Raw genomic sequence first — 26,563 nt, 5'->3', positions numbered from 1 at the left:
AGAGCCTGGCCCAGGCTGCCCAGGGAAGCTGTGGCTGCCCCATCCCTGGCAGTGTTGAAGGGCAGGTTGGATGGGGCTTGGAGCAACCTGGGCTGGTGGGAGGTGTCCCTGCCCATGCAGGGGGGTTGGATCTAGATGATCTTTAAGGTCCCTTCCAACCCAGACCATTCTATGATTCTATGACAAGGCCACCATTCAGAGATGCCAAACCAGCTTTTTCCCTAGGGAGGGGACAGAAAAGGAGTACCTGGCTCATGGAGGAGGTGGTGATTCCTGCTGTGTGCACAGGAGAGTAGAAGAGGCAACAGAATCTCAGGCACTGGAACAGGCTGCCCAGTCACCATCCCTGGAGGTGTTCAGTAAGTGTGTAGACAGGGCACTTCAGGACATGATTCAGTTGACATGGTGCTGTTGGGTCGACAGTTGGACTCGGTGATCTTAGAGGTCTTTTCCAACCTTAATGACTCTATGATTCTATGAATCATCTTCCCCGTGAAGAATCCAACTCAGACAGCAACAAGCCAGTGCCACAGCGAACGCCGAGTCCTGTAGTGGGAGCATTTTGTTAAAAAAAGGAGCAGGTACAAAACGAACTTAATACCTTTCACCAGGATCTGCTCAATGCTGAGTGTTAGATTTTAGCACGGGAGCATTGCCCACAAAGCCATGGTTGGGTGCAAAGCCCCCTAACTCCAAAGTACTGTGGAAACCCTTGGGAGTTATGAACATTGGAATAGTTTGCTATAGGAGAAGGATTTTTAGAAGTTACTTCCCTTGACACTGGCTCTAAAGTCCTTCAGATGACCCCAAGAGAACTAAAACATATTGGCACATTAATAGCTTTATAAGAGTGTTGTTTCATTAACCTTCGGCCTTTTTGAAGTTGGTCACTCAGCTGATCCATTTGTAATTAGCATTTGAACACTTTGTGAATATTCATTAGCTTTGCCACCCCTCCTGGCTGAAGACCATCCCTCACCATAGCCAGGAGGGGCTGTGGGGTTGGAGCAGTGAGGTGATGGGGACCCTCACCCTGGCTGTCCCCAGGGGGTGATGGTCACCTGGGGCACAAGAGCCTTAGAGCATCTCATGGTCTCAGCAGGCAGCAGCAGAAAGCCCTGCTGGGATAAACTGCTTGGTCTCTGGGTTCATCCCCTTGCTGAGATGACTCTGCAGAGCAGAGGGGCAGTGACACTGTCCCCACAGGGAGCAGGCAGGCTCTGTTGTCTATGTGACAATGTGTTTCCTCCCCCCAAAAAAAAACCAAAATCTGTCTTTTTCTGGAAATAAAGCCATGGCTGCAAAAGCTGCTGTTTCTTATCTGGCAGCTCCAGTCTGTGCAGGTGAAAGTCAGAACCCACCAGGGGCATTGGAGCACCAGGGCTCTCCCTGAGCCTTTGCAGGGAACACTTCCCAGCCCCGTGGGATGCTGAAGCTCTGCTACCAAGTCTCTGCTACCTTCAGCCTCGTATCACCAGCCCTGCTGGCAAGGCTGGCAGTTGGTGGCATGAGGGGAGGAAATACTTGAATTTCTGAATGAAGCCCACGTTGTGTGGTGCTGCTGAGAAGCTGCAGATGCAGAGTCTCATCTCAGAGCAGGACCTTGCCTTTCAATGAAAGACTTCAGTCTTAAAATAGAAAACCACAGTGAATTATAGGGCCACTTGATAATTATTTTTTAGTGCTGCTGCTAAAAAAGCCCCATTAAAAGCCTGTAAGTCATCCCCAAGTGCTGTCAGGCCACCACACACGGGGTTTTTATTTCCAGCTGCATTTTATCTCCTCATTTTGGCAGGCCAAAGCCTGGAGACCAGAGAGCAGATTTTTACCCGGTGTTCTCTTTATCTCTACATTTCTGCCTCCTGCACAGTGGCCACTGCCAGCCCAGTGGTGGCTGTGGGGTGCCTGGTGGAGCATCATTTGGGGACATCCCACCAGCAGCATCACCTCTGGGTTTGGCCAGGACAGTCTGGGAAGCTGCAGTGCCCGAGTGGCAACGTGGGTGGATGTGCCAGGCTTTGAAATTGTGCCAGCCCATGGGTTCAGAGGCAAACAGGAGGGAAAGGATACCCACCTGGTATTAATTCTGACTTTGGAAGCTTTGCCTAATTACATTGTCTCTCTTAAGCCCACGACACAAATATTAATGAGTGGGACTTTTTATTCTCGTTGTAATCAGTGACATAAATAGGTAACACCTTTATAAAGAGTTAATAAAAATGTGTCAACAAAAGCTCTAGCACAAACTATCGAGGAGTGTGCAGTAAAACATTCCAGTGTTTATTGTGTTAATTGAATATTCATGAGATGCCAATTTAAATTACAGTTCACAACTGTTGCTGTGTCTAATGAATAATTTAAACAAGTGTGGCCAAAGAGATTTCAACGCTGCATTAGCAAACTGCAAGGGATTAAGCAACAGAGAATTTATAATTAGCTTTGTATATCCTATAATAAATTCATTGGAAAGATGGTTTTAATTATCCCACATGTTAATTCAGAATTCAGTGAATTAATTTTCGATTGAAAAAATAACCCTTTCTTCCCAGATAATATATTTGTCTCCTGCATTTCAGGAAGAGGAAATTACAGGTGTGGAATGGCCTGATCTTTTCAGATCTTGCCTGTCATGACACAGCACTTGTGTCTGCCTGTCTCAGCTCTGCAGTAATTGCTTTTTTGCATTTCCAGCTGGGGAAGCTGAGACAAGTGAGATCAAATCCCTCCCGACCGGTCTGGATCACAGAATCCTGCTGTAGCTTCTCCCAGGTCTGTCTGCTGTGGCTTGTCCTCTTTGATCCACTTCTGGCTACTTGGGAAATCTTGTCTATTCCTGGAAAGCCAGCCTGTGAAAGGGATACAAGTTTTTGGCAGTCGTCTCCTATAAGCAGCTTTAAGGTTTTGTTTAAGAAACGAGGATGCTCAGAAAGAACAGTCTAAACCCCAGGGTTTGAGCTGAGGTCGTTGCAATTTTTTTTTGAGCAGCACAGGAATAGGTTTTTTTCTCTCTTTGGTGTTTATGAAGTAGGTTTTTTTCTGGGGGGGACAGGCCCCTTTGCTTATACCAGAGGGGGATGTGCAGTCCCCACTGCTCGCCCTGCAGCTCCAGGGGTGCCCAGGGGACAGCAACATCCTCCAGAGCAGGCAGAGCTGAGGTCCCTGTCCCTTGTGACCCTCCATGGAGATGCTAATCCCCAAGGGGTGAATATTGTCTGTGCTCTCTCCCCTCTCGTAGAGCCCCCCAACCAACCACCCTTGCCATGCTGGTTGGCTGCACAGCCTGTCTGTACACATAGAGGCAGCCCCAGCTCTTGAAGAACCTGAGCCCTGGTGCTGAAACTCCCTGGGCAGAAAAAAAAAAACAAGCAGGAAGGATTCCAGGGAATGCAAATCCTTACACCTACACAAAGCCACCCGTGTTCAGAGCTTGGCTGGCAAGCTCAGAAAGTGTCTCTGGGTGCACGTCAGGGAGGGAAGCACTTCCTTTCCAGTTGGTTTTGTTTAATTCCAGGTCGGCAGGTTAATGAGATCTCTGGGATATGCTGTTTGATCTGGAATGTAAACATGGGCTTGGCACGTGTCCCTGATGTCTGATCAGGTGGAAATGCAAACGTGGTGCTGAGTGTGGCACACCATCCAAACCCTTTTGGTGACACAGTGTGTCAGACTAAGTAAGTGAACACTTTTTTTAAAGAGCTTAATTGAAATGTTTTCTGTTGCCTGTGAGTCCTGCCCTATCCATGACATGCACAGCTTGGCTCCGAGGGTGAGGTGCCCCTTCCTGGTGGAAACTCTTTAAGCTCCCTCAGGAGCACCAAAAATCCAGGGTTGTCCCAGGAGCCACCAGCAGGACTGAGCCAGAGTGGAGACTTCCCCTAGGACCTTAATTGCTGGTTTAGTGCCTGGGTCTTGGGGGTGAGTGGAGTTCCTTAAGCTGACGAATGGAGAGCAGGGCTGTGAGGCACTGCCTTGGCCTTGACACTTATTGATTGGACCTCAGGACTCCATTGATCAAGCTCCCCAGTGCCAGCACGTCATCCCAGCAGGAAAAAAAAATCAAACCTTTAATGGAGCCATGTGTTGCTCTTGGTTTTCCACTTGGGGTTGTATGTTTTAGGAGGGAAGGAAGTGGTTTTGATGGCCTGAATCCCCACTATGCATGTGTTAAATAAAGACTGGCAGCAGGAACACTTGTCACTGTGGCAATTCAGTCTTGGGCAGACCCAAGCCTCATTAAATGTGGCATATTTCACCTCCAGGAATGGGGTGTCTTGCTGTTAGAAGGAAAAAAAGGAATCTCTCAGGTGTCTGTTCTCTATCATGAGGAAGCCCAAGAGGACAGAGTTGCTGCTGGACTGAATATTCTTTCACCAGTCCCCCTGAACTCACTGAGTCCCATACCCTGTATTGCACAGCTCAGGCAGTGTAGCAGGCAGATCATCAAGGCACTTCCTGAAGTTGTATAGCTTTAATTCTGCATGTCTGGGAGGTTTTTACATCTCTGTAATTCATGTTGGAATAACATCTGCAGGTACATTAGCTGGCAAAGCTATGAGAAGGGATGGTTGTTGTCAGGAGTCAGAACACAAGTTACAGCATCTGGCTCCTGGGGCAGGAGTCGCTGCTCAAGTTTCTCTTCCCTGTTCCCTCCTGCAATTAGTTTTGTACAGACAGAGCCATCTGGGTTTTGTGCACCTATTTTAGAAGTGTTCAGCATTTCCTATAATTAAAGACAAGATGACTGTGCCTTCTGGTAAGGGTCTGTGTGATGCAGAGCAGTCATGGCACACCTGGCAGGGCTCGGGGGTTGCCCTCTGCAGGGCAGGGCAGTGCCCTGATCATCACTTTGCTCTTGGGAACTGGTGTGCAGGAGATAGAATCATAGAATCCTTTTGGTTGGAAAAGACCTTTAAGATCACCAAGTCCAACCATCAACCTGGCACTGCCAAGGCCACCACTAAACCATGTCCCTCAGCACCACATCTACATGACTTTTAAAGAACTCCAGGGATGAGGACTCCACCCACTGCTGTCTGTTCCTAATAGTCAACCTGAGCCTCTCCTGGTACAACTTGAGGCTGTTTCCTCTTGTCCTTGGGAGAAGAGACCAACTGCCCTTCACTCCAACCTTCTGTCAGGCAGTTGAAGAGATCTAGAAGGTTTCTCCTCAGCCTCCATTTCTCCAGGCTGAACATCCCCACCCTTCAGCCTCTCCTCCTAGGAATTGTGCTCCAGACCCTTCCCCAGCTCCTTTGTCCTTCTCTGGACACACTCCAGCCCCTCAGTGCAGTTCCTTGTCTCAGATGGCTCTGGCAGAGCTGGATTTTTACACTCAAAGAGTTTCCCAGCAAATATTCAGCCACAGAACCACCCTTCTCCCCTGGATGTTCCTAGTAACAGGAGACTCTTATGAAACACTTCTTACAAACCAACACAATAATCCCAGCCATATCTGGCCACAGGGGGATGTGGAGGTGGGGGGACAAAAAGGGGACAGCTCATGGCAGATGTGGGAGAGAAGTGATGTGGGGTCTGCACAGATGTGGTATCAACACCTAAGGGATCATATCTTTTTGATGCCACAGGCATTTCTTACAGTTCTTGAAAAGCAAGCTGTTCAACTTTGCAATAATAATAATAAAAAAGCTTTCAAAATTCATTCACAGGGCTTAATCCCACAGGGATGATTCTTCTATGCAGTCCCCCCATTTTCCTGTTGTGTTCTAAACTTAAGGGGTTTTTTTTGCTCCTTTAATCTCCATGCAATAAAACTTGGAGGCCTGTCATTACCTTTGAGCCTATTGCTTTATGTGAATGCAATATCTGAAATGTCTGAGAAGAGCCAGGAGAGACATAAGCCAAAGTGACCTGGAGTGTGCAGAAAGGTGTCAATAAGCTGCAGGAGAGAGCAGGGAGGGGCCAAGAAATACCCTGGGAGATGATGGGGCCAAGGTGGCTGCAGGTCCAGCCTGAGGGTGGGAGGGTGGATGGAGGAGTGGGATGTAGAGCAGTAGGTGAGCTGGCTGGGTGTCCTGCTTTATGGATAGACCTAATTTTCTTCTTAGCTACAACAGCTTTGTGGTTTGGGTTTAGTGTGGGATTTAGTATGAGAGGAATCTTGATCCTACACGAAGTTTTTTAACTGTTGTTAAGAAATCAAGGACTTCTCAACTCCCCATGCTTGAAACCATAATCCTGCTTCTTGGGAATCTTATTGCCTGCCTCAAAGACTTTGACCTGCAGGATGGCTTTGCTGGGCAGCTGATGGTCCCTTGGAGCACACAACTCAGGATCAGATCCATGTTCAGAGGGGACTCAGGCCCCCCTGTAGCCCCACATAATAGCTGCACTGTCATCCCAGCCCTGAGAAGCACACAGCAAGTCCCACTATGGGGATCATTTGTAGAAGGTTTTAATGTTGGCTTCTGAATCCGTTTCCACAGCAGTATCCTTGGGATTAAAAAGTGGACACTGAAAATGAAAGAAAACCTGAAGTATAAGCAGCTCTCACACTGGAGAGGTTTTCCTCCAGCTTTACCTCACTGTTAGACCCATATAATGCAACCAAGGTACTCCCCGAGGCAGTTTGGCTGCTCCTCCAGCCATCTCAAGTGCAGAGACAGAAATCCAGAGTAGGAAATTGTTCTGGGGGGCTCTTCAGGATTGGTGCAGACCCTTCCTGCCCCCAGGATCATCTCAGCACCCCCGGATCATCTCAGCACCCCCGGTCCCTACACCTCTACCCCTGCAGATATTTCTCACCTGCTCCCTTCTCATCTTGTCCCCTCTGGAGCTGGTTCTCACTGGCTTTCCTCCTCTTGCCAACACCCATGAAGCAGATGTGGTAATTTTATTAAGTTTTATACCTCCCGTGGATCGGCTGGGGGGGCTCAGGGTCTGGTGCTGTTTAATTACCTCCTGCTGTCTGATCCAGGGGAATTCTAGCCCCAGTTTTTGGGACCTGGTTGTTGTCATGCCTGGATGAGCAGCAATTGCCTTCATCTACAAATGGTTCTTACAAAATCGCTGAATAATGTATTCAGAAAACATGCTGGAAATTAATGGAACAGATTATTTGCAAACACGTTCACTGAATTATCAGGCTTGTTCTCTCTCTGTAAATTAATGTACTTTAAAAAAACCCCTGGAGTTTATTGAATATGTTATTTACAGAGTGTTCTCCAGCTGAGAGCTGCAGGAACACCAAGGGAGTGCACAGGCAGCTCAGCTGCTTCCCTGCGACTGGGGCAATCCCTCCTTCTCCAGATGGATGCACAGTCCAGGACTTGGCTTGTGTTTTTCTGGACCTTTCTGCTCATCCCTGACCTCGGGAGAGCAGATTTGGGGAGTGATGTGTGCCAGCCCTCTCCTGCTCCCTGCAGGAATAGTCACAGCGGGTGCTTTGCTTCCTCCTTCGACTTCTCCTAGGACTCAGTGTTGCTCCTGGAGAGGAGGCAAAATACCTGGAAAATAGTCAGCAGAGAGAAATTCAGCTGTTGTGTGTAGCTCTGTCACACCGTGGTGCCCTGCTCTGGCCAACAGCGAGGGATTTTTGGGGATGGGTGATTTAAACCTCCAACCTGGCCATTCCCCAGAGCAGCACATCACACTGCAGTGAAGGGAACCCCCCTCAGAGGAACCACGTCTGATGGAAAAGGAGAATTCTGAGCTCCTCGTGCCCAGAAGCTGTCCCATCACCAGTCTTGGCTGCTCCTGCAGCTCTCCTGCAGGATCCATCTCAAGTCATTCCAAGCACCTCCAATGCAAGCAGCAGGGTTAATCCTTTCCTCAGGTCTAGGAGAATCATAGAATCATAGAATCCTAGAATCCTAGGGGTTGGAAGGGACCTCAAAAGATCATCTAGTCCAACCCCCCTGCCAGAGCAGGGTCACCCAGAGCACATCACACAGGAAGGCGTCCAGGCGGGTTTTGAATGTCTCCAGTGAAGGAGACTCCACAGCCTCTCTGGGCAGCCTGGCCCAGGGCTCTGTCACTCTCACAGGAAAAAATTTTTTTCTGATATTCACCTTAAACCTCCTATGATCCAATTTGTATCCATTACTCCTTGTCCTATCACTGGTCATCACTGAGAAAAGCTTAACTCCATCTTCTTGACACTCACCCTTTATGTATTTATAAACACAGATGAGGTCACCCCTCAGTCTCCTCTTCTCCAAACTAAAGAGACCCAGCTCCCTCAGCCTTTCCTCATCAGGGAGATGTTCCACTCCCTTAATCATCTTTGTGGCTCTGCCCTGGACTCTTTCCAGCACTTCCCTGTCCTTCTGGAACTGAGGGGCCCAGAACTGGACACAATACTCCAGATGTGGCCTCACCAATGCAGAATAGAGGGGCAGGAGAACCTCTCTTGACCTACTAACCACCCCCTTTCTAATACACCCCAGGATGCCATTGGCCTTCTTGGCCACAAGGGCACATTGCTGGCTCATGGTCATCCTCCTGTCCACCAGGACCCCCAGATCCCTTTCACCCACACTGCTCTCCAGCAGCTCAGCCCCCAACCTGTGCTGGTACATGGCATTTTTCTTCCCCAAATGCAAAACTCTACACTTGCCCTTGTTGAACTTCATCAGGTTTTTCCCCGCCCAAGTCTCCAGCCTGTCTGGGTCTCTCTGAATGGCAGCACAGCCTTCTGGTGAAGCCCTGGGAGCCTTGTCTGGGGTCAGCTCTGTGGCTTTATGGAGAAGCTTCATGTTCCAAACATTGCATTTGAAGCTACCAATATTAATTAGAAAGGTTGGGATTTCAAATTATGTAGCATTTAAAGCAGGCTGTAAAACCTTCTTTTCTCCTATGTCTGCTCCAATCCTTCTCTAAGTCATCAGGCTTGTCTGCATCTGGTATGAAACAGCTGACTGAGGAGCTCTGGGTGCTGCTAATGCTGGGGTTTAGTAATTCTTGGAATATTGGGGAAGCACTGGAGGACTAGAAAAGAGCTAATTTGCAAATACTTAAAAAGGGAAACAGAACAGCCCTGGTAATTACAGACCTGTCAGTCTGTCATCAATCCTCAGCAAAATAATGGAGTGGCAGATCCAGGCCTCAATTAATCAAGAATTAAGGGAAGGTAATATAATTAATGCCAATCAACAGGGGCTGATGGAAAACAAATCTTGTCAAACTAAGTTGATATCTTTTTTGATGAGATTACAGGTTTGGGTGACAAAGGTAACAGTGTTAACAGAATAGACTTAGACATCTGCAAGACATTTGGCTTGGAAGCATAAAGTGTTTTGAGAAAGTTGAAGAATACAAAGTCAACATTGCAAGGGTTTGATGGGTGAGCTTGTCACTCTGTCTTCCCAGAGTTTGTCATATTTTTACCAAAGGAAGCATTAAATAATTGCCAGTGAGGTTTGTAGATGACACAGTGAGTAGGCAAGTGGCAGAAGACAGAGATGCAGAGCTGATCCCAGTGATGAATGTGCCTTTGGAGAATCAGTGTTGTCTCACCTGCAAAAAAACAATTTTTCAAGGTGAGGACTCTTCTTCTTAGAGGTGATGGCTCTGGAAAAGGGATGGGACTTGTAGGGAAGAGCTGTGCTTCTCTCTGGTGGTCGGTGGATTTCAAAAAGGCATCAGGAGGAAAGAGCAGGATGGGAAGCTTGGAAGGAGTGCAGAGGACTGCTCAGTGCCTTTGGCCACAGTGAGAGGGGTTTGGTTATGGTCTGCAAGTGCTTTGGTGAAGGACAGTCTGGTGAGAGCCCTCCAGTCTGGCAGCAGAGCTGGCCAGGGGGGCTGCACGTTGGTCTTGTTCCCAGGATCACCCCTGGGTGATGTATCCAGGGAATCCGTGTGCCAGGGCAGGCTTTGCACCGCAGCGGGCAGGGTGAGGGGCAGTGGCAGCCCTGCCCTCTGCCTGCTGCCTTCCCACAGCCACCCTGGCTCTGTCCCACTCTGTCTTCCCTCCTGCCATTCCCATGGCCCACAGTCATGGGTCACATCCCCTGTGTCAGCGCCGCTTGGATGAAAATGAGAAGGCCCGGGAGAGCTTTGCCTTCAGAGCTGCCCTAGGACATGGCTGTGTCTCAGAAATCCTCTTCTGAAATCATGTTGCCCAGGGAAGCTGTGGCTGCCCCAGCCCTGGCAGTGTTGAAGGGCAGGTTGGATGGGGCTTGGAGCAGCCTGGGCTGGTGGGAGGTGTCCCTGCCCATGCAGGGGGTTGGGACTAGATGATCTTTAAGGTCCCTTCCAACCCAAATCATTCCATGATTCTTTCTATCTGTTGCCTGGTTCTGAAGGCAGAGCACGCTTGCCAGCTTGAGGCTGTAACACCTTTCTTTTGCACTGGGTTTGATGAAGAAAAGCTGCAGTTTCAATATAGTGCTCAACAACCAGTAGCACCAGTTCCCACGGGCCCCTGTGCTGCTGCCAGCAAAGTCTCCCCATGGCAAGTGGATCCCTGGGACCTGGTTGCTCAGTCCCTCTGGGGAACAAGAGCATTCTGGAGCTAGGTTTGTCCCAAGGAATGGCAACCATGGCTGGGAACCCCACTGCATACAGAAAACCTCTGCCACATAACATCCCCTACTCCTACAAAATTTAATCCTTTCCTTTTTAAACCCTTTCCTACTGTTCCCCTCGTGTTCCTAATAGGATGATCGGTGGAACCGAAGATGTGGCTGTTACTTTAAAGGATAAATTAGTTTGATTCTTAACTCAATAATTAAAACTGTTATGGCTATGAGCCTGCAGGGATAATGTACTATTATTATAGTCATTTGTTTCAATTAAATGCTTACTGATTTTACAATAGCAGCTGGGCACCTGTGTGAGATCCCTATTACTCTGAACAAGACATCTCAAATTCCAGCAGAAATTTGTCACTGCACTAAAGCCTTTTACGTAGACCATGAAAGTTTATTAGGAGCAGTTACAAATCAGGAAGAGGAGGGGTGGTAATTGGGGATATATTTTCTTATCAGCTTCTCTCTCTCCTCCTCCTCCTCTCCCTCTTTTTTTTAAGTAAATCATCTTTAAGCATTTCAGCTACGATGATGCGTTTGTGTTTAAGCTTCAATGCAGGGAGAGCCTGCTGGGAAAACTTTGCTTCAAAGCTGTTCAGCAGATAATTTCTCTCCCTGGTTGATTGTGATTGTAATGGCTTGTTCTTGGGAATAAACCTAAGGAGAGGGAAGCTGTGCTGCCTCTGGGCATGGTGGCTGCCCATGGAATAGCTGTTCCCCTCGTCCTGGGAGGAAGACCCCAGCCAGGGAAGGGTCTGGCAGCTCAGCTCAGCCCACCCCCATGAAATAGCCCCAGGAAAGGTGGCTCATAGGATCATAGGTAGTCACAGGATTATGGAATAGTTTGGGTGGGAAGGGACCTTTAATGGTCACCCAGTCCAACCCTCCTGCAGTGAGCAGAAACATCTTCAAACTAGACCACGCTGCTCACAGCCTCACCCAACCTGACCTGGAATGTTTCTAGGGATGGAGCTTCTACCACCTCTCTGGGCAACCTGGGGCAGTGTCTCACCACCCTCAGTATAAAAAATATCTTCCTAATACCTACTCTAAATCTCCTCTCTTTCAGTTTAAAACCATCACCCCTTGTCCTGTCACTACAGGAGGAGGAGGAGAAGAACCCCACGCAGAGCAAAGGCAGAAGGTGGTTACAGGGTTGGGACCTGCCTTAAGGCTTCAGCTGGGAATTAGGGTTTTGCAGGAGAGGACACTCAATAGCAGCAACCACCCTGCCAGAGCTGGGACCAGCCCCAGGTCTGCTGCCAGTGCCATAGCCTGTACTGCTGGAAAGAGCTGCCTTTTCTGTATTAATTTGTTGGGACAGTGAACTTGAGGCTCCACCTGACGTGTTTCAGAATGCATCTTTGCTTGCAGAGCACCCGAGTTCCCAGTCAGGCTCTTTTTGTGGCGTTTTGTCACCCTTGCTGGGTTACCCTTCTCCCCAGAAACAAGGAGCATGGAGCATGTGCTGTTTGTCAGCCAGTTTTTCTCCCCTTCTCAGAATCAGCTGGAGCATTCATAGGCCTGATATGCATATTCATTTAAAAAATTGAAATACCGTGGGAGAAAAGAAGCTGTCTTTGAGTTATCACAGCCTTTGGGAATCTGCTAAGTAAGATGCACTTAATTACTTTAGCTATGACTACATCACATTTCACTCATGTTTCCTCTGAGATGCAAAACATCTTTTCAGTGGAGGCTGCAAACACATCCTGAGCCTTTTGCAACACCTTGCAGCAAGCTCTGGATGCCTGGGATGGAGATGGGACCTGACCCGGCTCTTGGAGTGGCTTCTCCTTCTGGTGGAGCTAATTATGTTGGCAAGGCAGTTATGGAATCAGGCTTGGTGTGGATGCTGGATGCTCTGCAGAGGGATGCAGCCCCTGGATGCCTGCAGCAGGGGTTGCATCCCACAGGGGTCACTTTCTTTAGGAGCTACATCCCACAGGATTTACATCTCCCAGGGGTTACATCCCACAGGAGCCACACAGAATGCCAGTGTCCTGATTTGAGTCAGAATGAAGGGACCCTCAAGACCATCTGGTCCAACCTTTCTAGGTAGGAGCACAGCTTAGATGAGGCAGTTACATCTCCCAGGGGTCACATCCCACAGGAGTTCCATTCCCACAGGGTCACATCCCACAAGGGTTATGTCCTACAAGGCCCTTGCACCTTTGCTTTGCCTCATCTCAGTTTCATTCATTATTTACTTGCCTAATGAGGCCGTTTGCTGCAGGGGAACATCCCTGAATCCTGCTCCTGGGTTTCTCTTTCCTTGGGTCTTTCTTGGGGGGGTGATATAATCTACTTTGGGTGCACCACTAAGGCCCCTGAACTAGCTGGTGGAAAATGGCTTTTCCACCCCTCACCCACTCCAGTTTGGAGGGGATTGGGAGCCAGGGGAGGTGGCAGCCTGGTGTGTTGTTCCAGCATTTTATTGTTATTTAAAAAGAAAAAGGAAGTAGAGAGAAATTTAGTGAGTGGCAAATGGTGGGATCAGATCCTGCCCCTCCAAACAGTGGTGTGTAGGGTTCCACATGGGGAGCATGGTCACACATGTCCTTCTGCAAAACCTCCTCGCCAGGGTAGGAGGAGATGGAGACCTGGGAGAGGGAGGGAAGGGGGCAGAACCAGCAATATTCAGCAAAGCTTTCAAGTCAAAACACCAGGTTTTAGTGATGTAAAGAAATAGCTGCTTGGGACGAGGCCTCTGGGCTGAGATGTCCTTGGGGAGGGGGATATCCCAGGAAAAATACCAGTGTCTCCACTTTGAGAGAGGGCTGTGGTTGGGTTGCTGTCAGCAGGAGGTTTCTGCATGGATTCTGTGAGCTGGGGCTCAGGTTTCAGGGGGGGTTTTTTTCCTACACATTTTCATAAGCATTTGCAGCACGTGTCCAATATCCATAATTGCACTCCTGGACGTGTTCTGCTCTGATGCATAAATAACAGGCACTGGAAAGAAAAAGTGTATGATTACATATTTAATGGCTTAAACGGAGCCGTTGTGGCCTGTTGGCCACGTAATCAAAGTTTCAACCAAAAAATTATCTTAATCCAGTGTTTCCCCAGGAGACTGTCATGGCTGCAAGTGGGAACCAGCTCTTTGAAATCTTAACGTTCTTTTTTATGAGCCACGTTTCATGGCTTTCCCCATTTCTTAAGCACCCATCTTCTAAACTTTTTCTTCATTTAAATTTCAAATAAGGGCAAGAAATTATTCTTTTCCTTAGCAGATCTTCTCCAACATGAAAGCTCTGGATTAAGCTGACTCAATCCAAGACAAATGTACGTTTAGCACTGGAATTTTGGGAAGGAGCTTGCTGCTCCCCCAGCAGATGGGAGCTGCTCTGTCTTTCCACCTTGCAGGCTCCCTTTTGTTGCCCCTCTCACCCTTGGCCATTCCCAAAACATCTGCAAATTTGGTTGAAAAAATGCCAAAATTGGCTCTGTGATGCCTCCTGTGCTGCCCAAGCCCCAGCTTGCTTGGATGCAACGTGCACATCCTCAATGCCTTTTTGGCCAGGATTTCCTGGCATGGTAAAGAGAGGCCAGACCCCTGCAATAGGTTTTAGGGGAGGTTTGAAGGACACAGAAAACTTGGCACATTCAAGCAGCAGTGAGTTCTTTTCAGCTCCAGAGGGAGCAAAGCTGCCCCTGCTGTCCCTGTGTGCTGGTGTTTCCTTGCCACTAGACACAGAGGACAGCAATTCAGCCTGGTCCCTAAGTCGATCAGGCTCCTCATGCAGTTGAAATGCAAATTCTTTTCTTCCTGTGGGTTAAATCTTTGCACTTTGATGCAGAAAAAGGGCAGATCTAGGAAAATCTGTTCCCCTGACACACACTCCTCGACTGATGGTTACTCCCAAGGAGAGCAGAAGGTGCTGCCGGGTGTTGTGTCAAGCTCTTGATTCCTGACCTGCAGGAGTAAATCTGGTCTTGAGTTTGGATTTATTTCCTCTGAAGCCTCCTGAGCCCTTTCAGGTCTTCCCTGGGTTTCTTTTTGTCTGTGCTGCTAATGGAGTTGGCAGATCTGCCTGGGTAATGAGCGATCACACCTCGGTGGGCTTATCAGAAATGCAGATTGCTAATAAATAAAGCCTGGGTCTTTAAACTCATGTTAACATTAATCAGATTAATATAAAAGGAAAAAAAACAACAACTCTGGAAAATGTTTCAGGCAGGGTTTGCTCTCTCTCTCTCTCTTGCTGGCTTCCTCTGTGGCTGTGCTCTGCTCTCGGGGCTGCCAGGAGGTGGCAGGGATGGACCCTGAGGTGAAAAAGGGGTTTTCAGGGAAAATGGTGCAAACTGGAAATGGGCTCTTGGCTCAGCAGGCTGCAGGGCAGCCCCAAAACCCTCAGTGCACCTACAGCATGTCCAGGTTTGTCCCCATCTCTTCCCTCCTTGGCCAAGGCAGGGGGTTGTTTCTGCTCCTGCTGGACCCAACCACTTGAACCTTGGTTTATGCCATGACTCGGGGGGATCTACACTGCACAAGATCATTTTACTTTGTCTAATGCAGCACCCAACATTTCTTACTGGCAGTATTAAATGTGTTTCATTTTTCTTCTGAATCTGTTGGGCCTGTTGGGCTCAGCAGCCTCAGGAGGCAACACCTGGGCTTGTGGCCCGGGCCATGTCCTTGTGTCCCTGCAGCCGTGGGTGACTAGTCACCTTTGAGGCCCATCAGATGTCCCCTCACTCTCATGTTATGAGATAAATAGCCATTAGGAAGCTCTGCATTTCTGAGAATGACTCCATGATGCAGCCACCTCTCTCACCTCTCCTTCATGCACACACGTGCATTGCTTCTGGTTCCTTCCCCCCCTGGGAAATCCGAGCAGGCAGCCCATCATTTTCTTTGCCCTTGTCTGGACATTCTGCTACATTCATTTCAAGTGGGATCAGAAGAGTCACCCCCTGGGGAGGAGTTGGAATGAGGTGGTGGCCACCAGCAGAGCTTGTCCCCATGCGTTGGGTCCATCTTGGGGCACCCTGGAGTGCTGGCTGCCCCTGGGGTTTGAGGAGCCCTGGCTTGATGGCAGTGCCACAGCTTTGGGCAGAGTGAGGTGATGGGATTGGGGACCTGGGTCTTCCACTGACTGCTTTTGTGCTGATTGGCAATAGCCACCTGACACCTGTACGGATGATGCAGGAGAGTTGGTTGTGGTACCTTCATGAACTCAGACACACAGACATTTTTCACTCTGTGCAGTTAGCCAGCACTGCTCAGAAGCATGTTTGGAATCTATGGCTGCATCGCTGATGTACCAGGGCTGGATGTCCCCAAAAACCCTGGCACAACCCATGTCAGTGCTCAGCAATGGCCTCACATCTGCCTCAGCAAGGCTTGGCCCCAGAAACTCTTGGGACGTTGCAACGTCCTCACTTCTTGCCATCACTTGGCCAAAAATGACCCATTTCTGAACTTTGCTTTCAGCCTCCTGGTAAGTACCAGACACCACTGGTCCCTGAGGCAGGCAGGGGGCACCTCCTGGACACACAGACCAGTGCACAAACCCAACCTGGCATCCTTGGGCAGGGGGGTGGCAGGAGCAGAGCCTTGGGTGCACAGCTCTGCTTTCTTCTCCTTCGCTTGTTTGGAAGGGGACACGAGGAAGACTCGACTGGATGTGTTGGATAAATTTCAATCAGTTCAACTTTAAGAGCTCCTCATCAAGTGCTTTAACAGCCTGATAAACAGATAAATAAATGACCGTTGTTTGTTGTTGTTTTTTTTTTACAAACCACCTAACTCAGATCCAGGAGATGGTCCACTCGGATGCCACGTCCTACGAGTCCAGCCGCCAAGTGCCCCTGCTCAGCCGCCCCGGGATGTTGGCCGGCCCCATGAGTGCTCTCAGCCAGTCACAGCTGATCTCTCAGATGGGGATGAGGAGTGGAGTTACCCACGGATCCCCATCACCCCCAGGAAGCAAGTCAGCTACACCATCTCCCTCCAGCTCCACTCAGGAAGAGGAGACAGAATCACACTATAAGGTGCGCGCGGTCGCTCCCGTTTTAACAAAGGGCAAGAAAAGGGCAGTTTGTCAGTGAGGGGTGAATTGTGCTAAATAAGAGCACAGACTTTTGGTCCATCCATGTAGGATGGAGAGATTGTTTCCAACGTAGGATGAGGTGCAGGCCAGCAGGCCAGCAGCAAGTCTGGCAAGGAGAGTTGAGCTTTTCTCTCCAGGGTTCACCAGGTCCGGTCCATCAGGCTGCAGAGTTTCCTCTGATGGGGGTTTTGGGGAGTGAAGCAGGTTCAGGGCTAAGGTTTTGCAAATGCTTGGGTGCAAAATGAAATTTCTCATGGCAGGTAGAGGAAACTAAAACAGGGAAGGAAAGTAATGCAGGGTAGAATGCAAATGAGCTCACCTGACGTGGCTTCCTAACGAATAAATGCAGTTGCCCTGGGACAGCAAGGAGCTGGCTTTCCAGATCTTGCCTTTAGCCATGAACATGGCTTAGGTTGCTAAAGCAACTTCTGCAGTCCAGGGCTGGGCTGTTGTCTCATGCCATGTTGTGTCCTGCCTGGTAAATCCCCGGAATCACAGAATCACAGAACGTTAAGGATTGGAAGGGGCCTCTGGAGATCATCAAGTACAACCCCCTGACAGAGCAGGACCACCACAGAATCTAGGGCAAGTCACACAGAAACCCATCCAGGTGGGTCTTGAAAGTCTCCAGAGAAGGAAGGAAGACCAGGCAAGATCTTCTCTGCTCCCTCCTGGGAGCTGACAGCTCTGGACAGCCTTACAGGCATCCTCTGTTTTCCAGCAATCCCCTTGGTGCTGCCCAAGCCCCGTTGTCCCAGCTGAAACCATTGTCCCAGCTGTGGCTGTGCCTGCTCCTGATGCTTCTCTTGGTCAGTGCCCATGAGGAGAGCAGGTCCCCCCCACAGCACGTCGCTGAGCCCAGCAGGGCTACAGTCAGTTAAAATACCATCTCACTTGCTAATGGGCTGAAGCCCTGTCATGCATTTTTTTTCCCTCCTAATTAGCTGGCCTTTCACCTCCAGGCCTCCCATTCAAGCCCAATTGAGCAATTTTAAATTAAATGCCTTTTTTTGGGGGGGAGGGGCGGGGTGGTGTGTGTGTTTCTCTCTGCTCTTTCACTAATGGTCTGTTTGGCAAATGTCACTGCTCTGATACTGAACTTAATGACCAGTCAAGAGCTGCTGAGCAGAGAACAGGAGAATCACTGCCCTCTCCTCCCTGTGCCAGCTCAAGTGAAGCCTCCTAAATCCCAGCATTTCCAAGCAGACCATCAAATCCATCAGGAGAAGAGGTCTTTGCTCCAGCACAATTTTCACAATGATTTGGTGTTTCAGACCTCTGACAATTGATTTTCTTTCTTTATTTATTAGACCTCGAAGTGACAGACTGGGCAACTTTCTAGGTAACATAATTAGCTGGTGGCCCTGGTAGAGCAGGGGCTGCTGAAGTCAAGCAGAGGCTGAGCACTGGGTGATGGAGCAGGCAGAGGTGCTGACATCCTGGTTGCCCTCCAGGATGCAGAGAACAGGCAACAAACAGTTTTATTCTCTGCCGTGTTTAACCTCTGGTCTATTCAGTGTTTCCTGCACTAAAAAATAAGGCTACAGGTGCTTCCCTGCAGTGTGAGCTTTCACTGAGCACAGTTAATGCCTGGAGAGCTTTGGTGTATGTCCAAGTTCTTCCCTGGGGACTTTTTCTTTGCTCCCCATCACAACAGAGCTTTCTGCAGGCCCATGTGTTCAACACGCTGCCCTGGGCATCCCAACAGAGGCTCAGCCATGGGATCTTTCTGCTCTACCCTCACTGCAAGCATCCCTGTCTCCAGCCTTGCTGCTTTACCCCCCAGCCTGGTGGCAGTGGCTCGTGCTGGGCAGCCACAGGGACCAACTCCTGCTGCCTGTGTCCTGCTCCCTTGGTTCCACCTCCCACGAGTGTGGGTACAGCCAGAGCCAGACCCATTGTTACAAGTGGGCAGAGCACACAAAGCCTTTAATACAGAAGATGAAAACAGTTAAATCCCTGGGTATTTTTTTTCCTGGATAAGAGTCCATACCTGCTAGCAGGGTGGAACCAATTTGGGGTAGCCCCAGGGTGATGGCTGATGTGATGCTGGTGCTGCCTGGTCAGTGCTCATACCCCTCCTGCCTGGGTAGGGGGGAGACTGAGAAGCAGCTTCCAAAGTGGGGTTATTGGGCTGGAAATCTGAAACACGTGGAAGCTGAGTTTGGAAAAATTCATGGACTCCTAAAGGGATCTGGCTGGGGAGCAAGGGGTTGGGAGTGGTCCCAGAAGGTGGGAGTGAGTTTGTGATGCTGTAGAGGAGGATGGGGCAAGGGGATGATGGAGGATGAGTGTCTGGAAAGCCCCAGCTTTGGAGCAGGGACCACTGGAGCAGCAAGGGGTGAACCCAAGCTACAAACTGAGCTAGGAGGAGACACCTGGGGTGGGCTCAGGCACCCACCAGCAGTTTGTGAAATGATCCTCTACATTCTCCAGGGCTCTTGCCTTCCTCTGCCTGTCCTCTCCTGACCCCTTTGCTAACAAGCTAAAGCAGGGACTCGTATCCAGCTACTCCCAGCTGACTGCTAAGCTTCACCTCTTGGTTTTGCAGGTTACTGGAGAGAAAAGACCATCAACAGACCTGGGCAAAAAGCCCAAAAGCCAAAAGAAGAAGAAAAAGAAGGATCCCAATGAGCCCCAGAAGCCCGTGTCAGCCTACGCCCTGTTCTTCAGAGACACACAAGCAGCCATCAAAGGGCAAAACCCCAATGCCACCTTTGGAGATGTATCAAAAATAGTTGCATCAATGTGGGACAGTTTGGGAGAAGAACAAAAGCAAGTGAGTTGCTGATCTTTTTTGACTGTTTTTTTGCTTTTGCTTTCAACTGTTGGAACGTGGTTTCCCACGGCAGGGAGCGTCCACACCTCCCCAAGCACCTTGGGAGCGTGGACAAGGGCTTGAACAGGATGTGTGCCACCCTCCCAGCCCCAAGCCAGGGTGATAGTGATGTGACCTGGCCCTTGGACACCTCCCTGGGCTGTCCTCCCCCAGATCTTTGCCCCCCAAGGAAGGAGAGTCTGACCCACATGGTAGGGAGAACAGGGATGGGGCTGATGGAAGATGCGCTTCTACCTCTTTTCTTTCTCAGAAAAACTCTCTGTTGTTGCTTGGGGAAGAGCAGGTTTTTTATGGCAACTAATTATTCTTGATAAGCTCTTTGCAAAGACTTCAGTGGCCTTTCCCTGACATGGGGTGGGTTTTTTTACAGCCTTAGATGGGAGATGGGTTTGCGTTTGCTTGTTTACTTACAAGGAGTGACGACAAATGGGCTAAAAACTATTAACTCTCTACATCACTGGCCTCAAAGGGGATGTTAAGGCTTTAAAAGCTTAGGAAGGAGATGTCTGGAGTGGCCTCACAGAGGAAACCTTCCTGCCCTGAAGCTGTCAACCACGTTCAGTCTGCTTCACACAGAGGCTTCTGGGTCCTGCTGGAGCTATTCTTTTGATGCTGAGTCAGTTACAAATGCCTGTAATTGCTTGTGGCCTATGGAGACAACCCCCAAGAACACTTCCTGGAGCAAGTATGTCTTTTTATCAGGCAGAGGGAGATCTGAGAGTGTGTGATGTGTCTCTGGACCCTAACATGTTCAGCCTGTTAGTCTTTCTCCAAGAGCCTGGCTGCCAGCGTTGGGCTGGCTCCTACTCCCCTTGGGTGTCCATGGCACCCTTTGCAGCAGCTACATTTGGGAAGGGAGCAGCAGGGAGGAAAAAAAAGTCATTTAAATGGAAGTCATGCTAGGAAATAGCCCTGTTTTCCAACCCATGCCAAGCTGGGCCTAAGAGCAAGGCACCTTCTGAGACAAAAGCCCCTTAGCTGATTCATCTGGAGTCTCCACACTGTGCAAAGTGTTGCTTTGAAATGTCCATGATCCTTCCTTTCTCCTCTTTGGATGGATGGTTGGGGGATCATGCAGGAATTTCTCCTGCTGAACGAAGTGGGGAAGATCTCCCCCTCTGCAGGAGGTTGAGCCCAGCCCTGCTGCCAGGGAAGCTGCAGGTCAGGGTTTGGGCCATCGGTGCAAGGTGTGGAAGCTTCAGGAGAGTGGAAAAGCTTTTATATCACCTCTTTCTCCTTCTTTCATCCCTCCCAACATCTCAATCTGCCTCTCCCATACTTCGTCTGGTTACAAATCCCTCTGTAGCTCAAGCACTGGGCTCAGCTCTGAGTGTGGTTTATGTAGTGGAAGTGCTGGTGTGACCCGGGCTCAGCGCAGAGCAAACGTTCAGCTCTTCATTAACAGCAGGGATTAAACCAGCCCCTTTATCTTCCCTGCTAACTCTCCCTTCTCCTCTTTTATGAGATAGTTGCAGCCTTGCCTTCTCTTTACACACGCTTTCTAAGTGGCTCCAATTCTCCCTCTGTAATTGATTTAATTAAGTCATTTGTGCCTTGTCTGAATACTTAAATATGAACTTCCTGGCTTTGTCTCCAGCTGGATACTTCTCTCCCACCACAGCCACCTCCCTGCCTGGGCCTTCTGCTGCAGGGACACTATTTATCTTTGGCTCTGGGATCATGCTGTGGGTTTGTGCAATGTGGCACGTTCACTCTTCAAGTATTTGGCTGGAAGAGAGTTTATTTAGTCCCCATTTGCTTTCCTCTGCCAGCATCCCCACTCAAGTCTGTTTAGGTTCATAAGGAATGGAAAGGAAAAAAGGAAAAGGAGGGAAGAAAAAAGTAATAATAAGAAGAAGCATTAAAAAAATTACTTTAATCTTTGAAAACAAGTGCCTTGGCTGTCCTGCAGATCCTTTCTCCCCAGGACTGCAGGACATGATGCACACCTTCAGGATGAAGTTTAGCAGCATATGCCAAACACTCTCATGGCACATCTGAGGAGGGGCCAGTGAGCAAGCAGGACAGCCACACAGTGATGCCACCACTGGCCAAAATGCCTGCTGAGTCCAGGCTGCCATGTGGCTGCAGCAGACTGTGGTTCAGCTCCTTGCTGAGCAGGAGCATCGTGCTCTGGGGAGGGTGGAAAGGTAGAAAAGGGAAATATTTCACCTGGGGTGCTGTTCCTAGCTCCACTGCCTGCAGTGGGATTGGATATCTTCACCTCCTCACTGCAGAAAGTGGTGCAGAAGGCAACCCAAGGAAAGCCAGCACAGCCAAGGCAGGCAAGCAGGAGCCAAACTGGGACATTCTTGCTCCGTTCTGACCAAGGTTTTGGTTAAAGAAAGCCTCTCCTCTTGCTGCCATAAGAAAAAAAAAAAAGGTGGATTTGAGGCATAGGATCTGGTTTGGGCTGTGGTCACCAACCTGGATCTCTTGCAGCCCCCAGGTGTGCAGGGGGGCTGGGACATTTCCCCTCCAGAGGGCTGTAGGAAACTACATCACTTCCATTTCTGTTTCAGATGAAGCTTACAAACTTGAGCTTTCAGTTCCAGTGGGCACAGTGTTTTCCCAGCCCTGGATGAGTTTCAGTTCATGTCTTGGAGGAAGAACAGGCTGGGAGTGACCAGGGAGGGAGTTCCAAGCAAGCTGGCTGATAAACCCCTCCTCAGCCAGGGCATTTTGGACTCATAATCCCCCCAGCCTGTGCCCCACTGTGCCCACAGGACCATCCCTTCCTGCCAGCTCCGTCCTTCACAGAGGAGTTTTGCAGAGCATGGGCACCATGCTGGTGCTGGGGGGGGTGAGAGAAGCCCAGTGTTGGTGGGAGGGGGGTTCCTGTGTCCTCTCCAGCCCCACTCTTAACTACTCTCAACCCATGTGGAGCATTTCCACAGGCAGAAACCGGCCACCAACTCTTGCCCAGGTGGCCCAGGCCAGCACACAGAGGGTTAACCCTCTGCCATTTGTGCCTCTAATGATTATATGCACTGTAATATCAAAGCTGGAGCTATTTATTTGCCATTGAGCAGGTGCTGCTGCTCCCACAAAGCAAATTTGCTTTCTCCTCCTGATGAAACAAGCAAAATAAAGGTTGCTCACGTCCCATTTCAGACTCGTTTTTTTCTCCCTGTTCAGTAGCTGAAAGGCAAACACTGAGAGGAAACCAGAATGCATATTATGCAAGAAACCATATAATCTAAGAGCATCTTTGATTTGGCTGCTGCTGTCACAGACATGTATTTCACAGAGAGGGTTTTTTTTTCACACACACCCCCCCCCACCACCCCTCCCTTCTTTTGTTCTTACTGGTTTATCATTTGTGCCTTTGTCATTTTGTTCCTTCTTCTCTTCTCAGCCTCTTCACAATGAATCTTCATTTTCCCTCTGACACACTTGTATCTAAATTTCCTTATTTCCTGCCTTTTTTTATTTATATCTGTTGCCTGGTGATTTGATCATGCTGTGGAATACAGGATTAGCAATCTCCGTGTCCTTGGGTACTGCTCAAGGACACCTGTTCAGCAAAGCACTGTTTTCTTCCTCATTTTAACCCCTTCCAGTGTGGTCACACAGTAAGAAATACTGTTCCTGTGGTGTAACAGTAATAAATAACAGTACCTTGAGGTATCTCCAGCCCTGCATTAGCAGGATGTTGTAATCTTCGTTCCTCAACAGCTGGTGTGGCCTTTTCTAAGGAGCTTACGTGGGAATCTGGAGAATGTGATTCAGGGAGGGGAAAAAAATAGTCACACATCCTCTTTGAACTTTGCAAACAGTTCAGCAGCTGTTCCTGGAGAGAAAGACTTTGGTGGGAAGTGAGATGCTAATTCAACCTTCCTCCTCAAATGAGCTACCTGTTGTACCAAGCCACCTGCAGCTCTGGGTCCCTGCTCCAGGCTCCCAGAATCCTGTCCCTGGGTGTTGGGTTTTTTCCATTAGCAGGTACAGACCATCCTACAGAGCAGAGAGGTTTAACAGGACTGCTGATTTGACAGAAATTAGAAGAATTTGGGCACTAAGTTGGAGCAGACTCTGTGGACTCACTAGCAAGGTTTTATCCTTTGTTGAAGCTAGTGGAGAGGAGGCCAAGAAGATGGTCCAAGGGGTTGACACAGGCTGAGTGTTGGGGTGTTCAGCCTGGAGAAGAGAAGGCTCCAGGGAGACCTTAGAGCACCTTCCAGTGCCTGAAGGGGCTCCAGGAAAGCTGGGGAGGGACTTGGGACAAGGGCAGGGAGGGAGAGGACAAAGGGTGATGGTTGCAAAGTGGAAGAGGGGACATTGAGGTGAGACATGAGGAGGAAATTCTTTAGTGTGAGGGTGGTGAGAGCCTGGCCCAGGTTACCCGGGGAAGCTGTGGCTGCCCCATCCCTGGCAGTGTTGAAGGGCAGGTTGGATGGGGCTTGGAGCAACCTGGGCTGGTGGGAGGTGTCCCTGCCCATGCAGGAGGTTGGAAATAGATTATTTCAAGGTCCCTTCCAAACCAAACCAGTCTGTGATTCTATGATTTTGGGGGAAAAGGACACTGGTTTGGAGGCAGGTGATGATGGAGCATGAGGAACCCTTCTCTAGAAGCTGCTTATTTTAATTACAAAATCCAACTACAGTCTCAAAGCATTGGGTTGTTTTTTTCCCAGATCCCAGAAACTCAAAGTAGAGATTTTAGGAAGTTTCTGAGCAATCAGTTGAGTGAACCTCAGGCTAAACCAGGGCTTCCCATCCTGGGTGAGTAGAAGCAAAGTTGGACAAAATTAGCTTTTCCAGTTGAGTTGATGAGTCTGGGGACTCATAGGGACACAAAGGCACTGGAATCCTTGCTCACAATGGACCTGCTTCCCCAGGACTGGCTCAGTGACACCAAGTGACTCCACAGGCAAATACATGTGTGATTTTCCCATACAAATGCAGTGTTCACACTCCAGGCATCAATTACCCAGCTGAAAAATGACTCACCCAGCAGAAAACAATAGATCAGCCACCTAATCAGATCCATCTGCTCACTCAACCTGTTACATCACCTGGTGACAGGACACTGCATGTGTTTGAGGTGGGACAGGGACATCTCAGGCCAGCTGTACAGCAGCAAACTGCCCGATTCCAACACGGTGCAGAACTGTCAGTGGTGGAACCACCACTGGTTGCAGTTCTCTGCTGCTGCCCCAAAGCCCTGCAGTGAGAGGCTGGAAGGGTCCAACCAGTTGTTTCAGCATCTTCTGAGTGTCAAGGAAAACCACGTACCAGAGAAGGATGAAAGCACCAATCCCAAACAAGGTTTTCAAGAGAAATCTGGTGGAGACCAAGATAATGACCAGGAAGATGTGAAGGGGCAGAACTGCTCTTAGAAGCAACTCCAAGAGTGTGACTTCTCTTCTTGGAGAGCAAAATCAGAAGTGTGGAAGGTGCATGTTGTGTGCTTTTCATCATCCCTGGAGGTTAGGGGTTGGATTTGTCACCCTCCTCATCTACCTTGTTTTGGAGTTTTCTGTGGGCTGTCCTGGGAATACCTGTGTCCTCACATGGAGCAACAGGTGACTTAGATCCAGGTGGCACAGTGAAGTCAGGGCAGAGGGAAGCAGGACTCTTTCACAACACTTTAATCAATGCTACTTGCCACTTGATGACAAGTTTATCTATTCATTCTCCAAAGGACTGCTGACAACACTCTATCTCCAGCAGGATGAAGAAGGAGCTCTCCTGAAACCAGAGCCTTCCCTTTGCCAGAGCCTTCCATGTAGGTGTCCTCAGGGATAGCCAATGCCCAGCAGCTCCCATGCCATAGCTGGGAGAGCTTGGAGGGAACTGGAGCACCACTTAACCACCAACCTCATGATAGGCATCATCCACAGCTACCTCCTGTGTCTGAGCTTGTTGTCCTCAGGACTTGGCAATCCAGACTAGAGCCACCAGACTGAAGGAGGTGTTGCTGGGATTTACACAGTACACGTAGCTTGGGTTAGATGGCTTTAATGGTTGGAGGGACAGATTCAGCCTTACCCAAGAGGGGAGGAGGAGGGTGTGAGGAGGTGAGGAGGAGTTGGGAGGGAATAAGATGCTGTGGCCATGTTTGCTCTTTGCATTTCTGATGGCTCTGTGGAGGCCCTAAGCAAAGACCAGGGTGGTGTGGCCATCAGCACTAGGTGGTGCAGGGAGGAGGTGCTTTCCTGCCATCTTATGAATTAGCCCTGAGTTATGATGATCCCAAGAGATATCTTGAAGGAAAGTGTATCATAGTTACAAGAAAAACCCTCCAGATTTAAGAGCAGGATAAAATCCAAAGTTACAGACTTGGGGGTGAAAAAAACCAACCCTTTCATGGGGTCATAGAAAAGAGGGCAAGGAGGGACTGAAGAGGTCAACCAGACCATACTGCTGCCCGAAGTTGGGATCATCTCTGCTTAAGCCATTCTTGATGGACGTGTGCCTAATCTGCTCTTAAACCTTCAGTGGTGGAGATTACCCATCTCCCCAGGCAATCTCTCCCCCTGCTTAATTATCCTTCCTGTTAGGAATGTTTTCCTCCTGCTCAGCCGACATCTCCCTTGCTACGACTCAAGGCTGTTGCCTCTTCTCCCACCTGCAGTGGATGCAGAGGTTTGCTCATTGCTTCCTTCTTTGGGGGCTCTGGCTCCTCTTGGTCTTCTCTGCTGGCTAAATGATCCAAGTCCTTCTCCTGGAGCCCTTTGCTTCACTCTCCATCTCTCCTCTCCTGAAGTCCTATCTCTGCTTTGAAGGAAAACACCCCGAACTCCATCTAGGATTGCAGCAGAGACTTTTGCGCTTGGGAATCAATGAACCCCTTGATTTTGAGGGGCGTTTGGATTTCTTTTTCCATCCTTCCCAGGCTTGGGAAGCAGCATTTCCATTAAAACAGGCAGCCAGGCTGCAGAGCTTCCCAGGAGCAGCTCCTGCTGTCACTCAGTGCCTGCACCGCGCGGAGCCGTCCGTGGGCGTCGGCGGAGTTTGGAATAATTGTCTCCCCTAATTAACTGGTTATCAAACACGAACATTTCATTACAGCACAATTACTGGCTGCTTTGCTGAGGCACAGAGGTGTCAGGATTACGATCCCAACATATGCTTCTTTCAGCTCGGATTTTTTGTTTTCATAATCACTAACCATTTCTGCTCCCCCTCCCAACCCACCCACTCACTTAATGACTAATGAATCCTTCTGCTAACGA

At 49.3% G+C, this 26,563-nt stretch overlaps 1 protein-coding gene across 1 annotated transcript in view; it reads left to right on the top strand.

Moving 5' to 3' along the window:
* Nucleotides 1-26,563, top strand: part of TOX2 (TOX high mobility group box family member 2) — a 147,353-nt gene that overhangs the window by 107,064 nt on the left and 13,726 nt on the right. Inside the window, exons 4-5 of the mRNA XM_051633513.1 lie at nt 16,245-16,484; nt 19,095-19,322. Coding sequence (XP_051489473.1) covers nt 16,245-16,484; nt 19,095-19,322 — 468 coding nt within the window. The remainder of the gene's footprint in view (nt 1-16,244; nt 16,485-19,094; nt 19,323-26,563) is intronic.

The sequence above is a fragment of the Apus apus genome, chromosome 15 (genome assembly GCF_020740795.1).
Source record: "Apus apus isolate bApuApu2 chromosome 15, bApuApu2.pri.cur, whole genome shotgun sequence".
In the NCBI taxonomy this organism is placed as follows: Eukaryota; Metazoa; Chordata; class Aves; order Apodiformes; family Apodidae; genus Apus; species Apus apus.
Note: the sequence above shows the minus strand (reverse complement) of the source record. Positions and strands in the feature narration are given on the sequence as shown.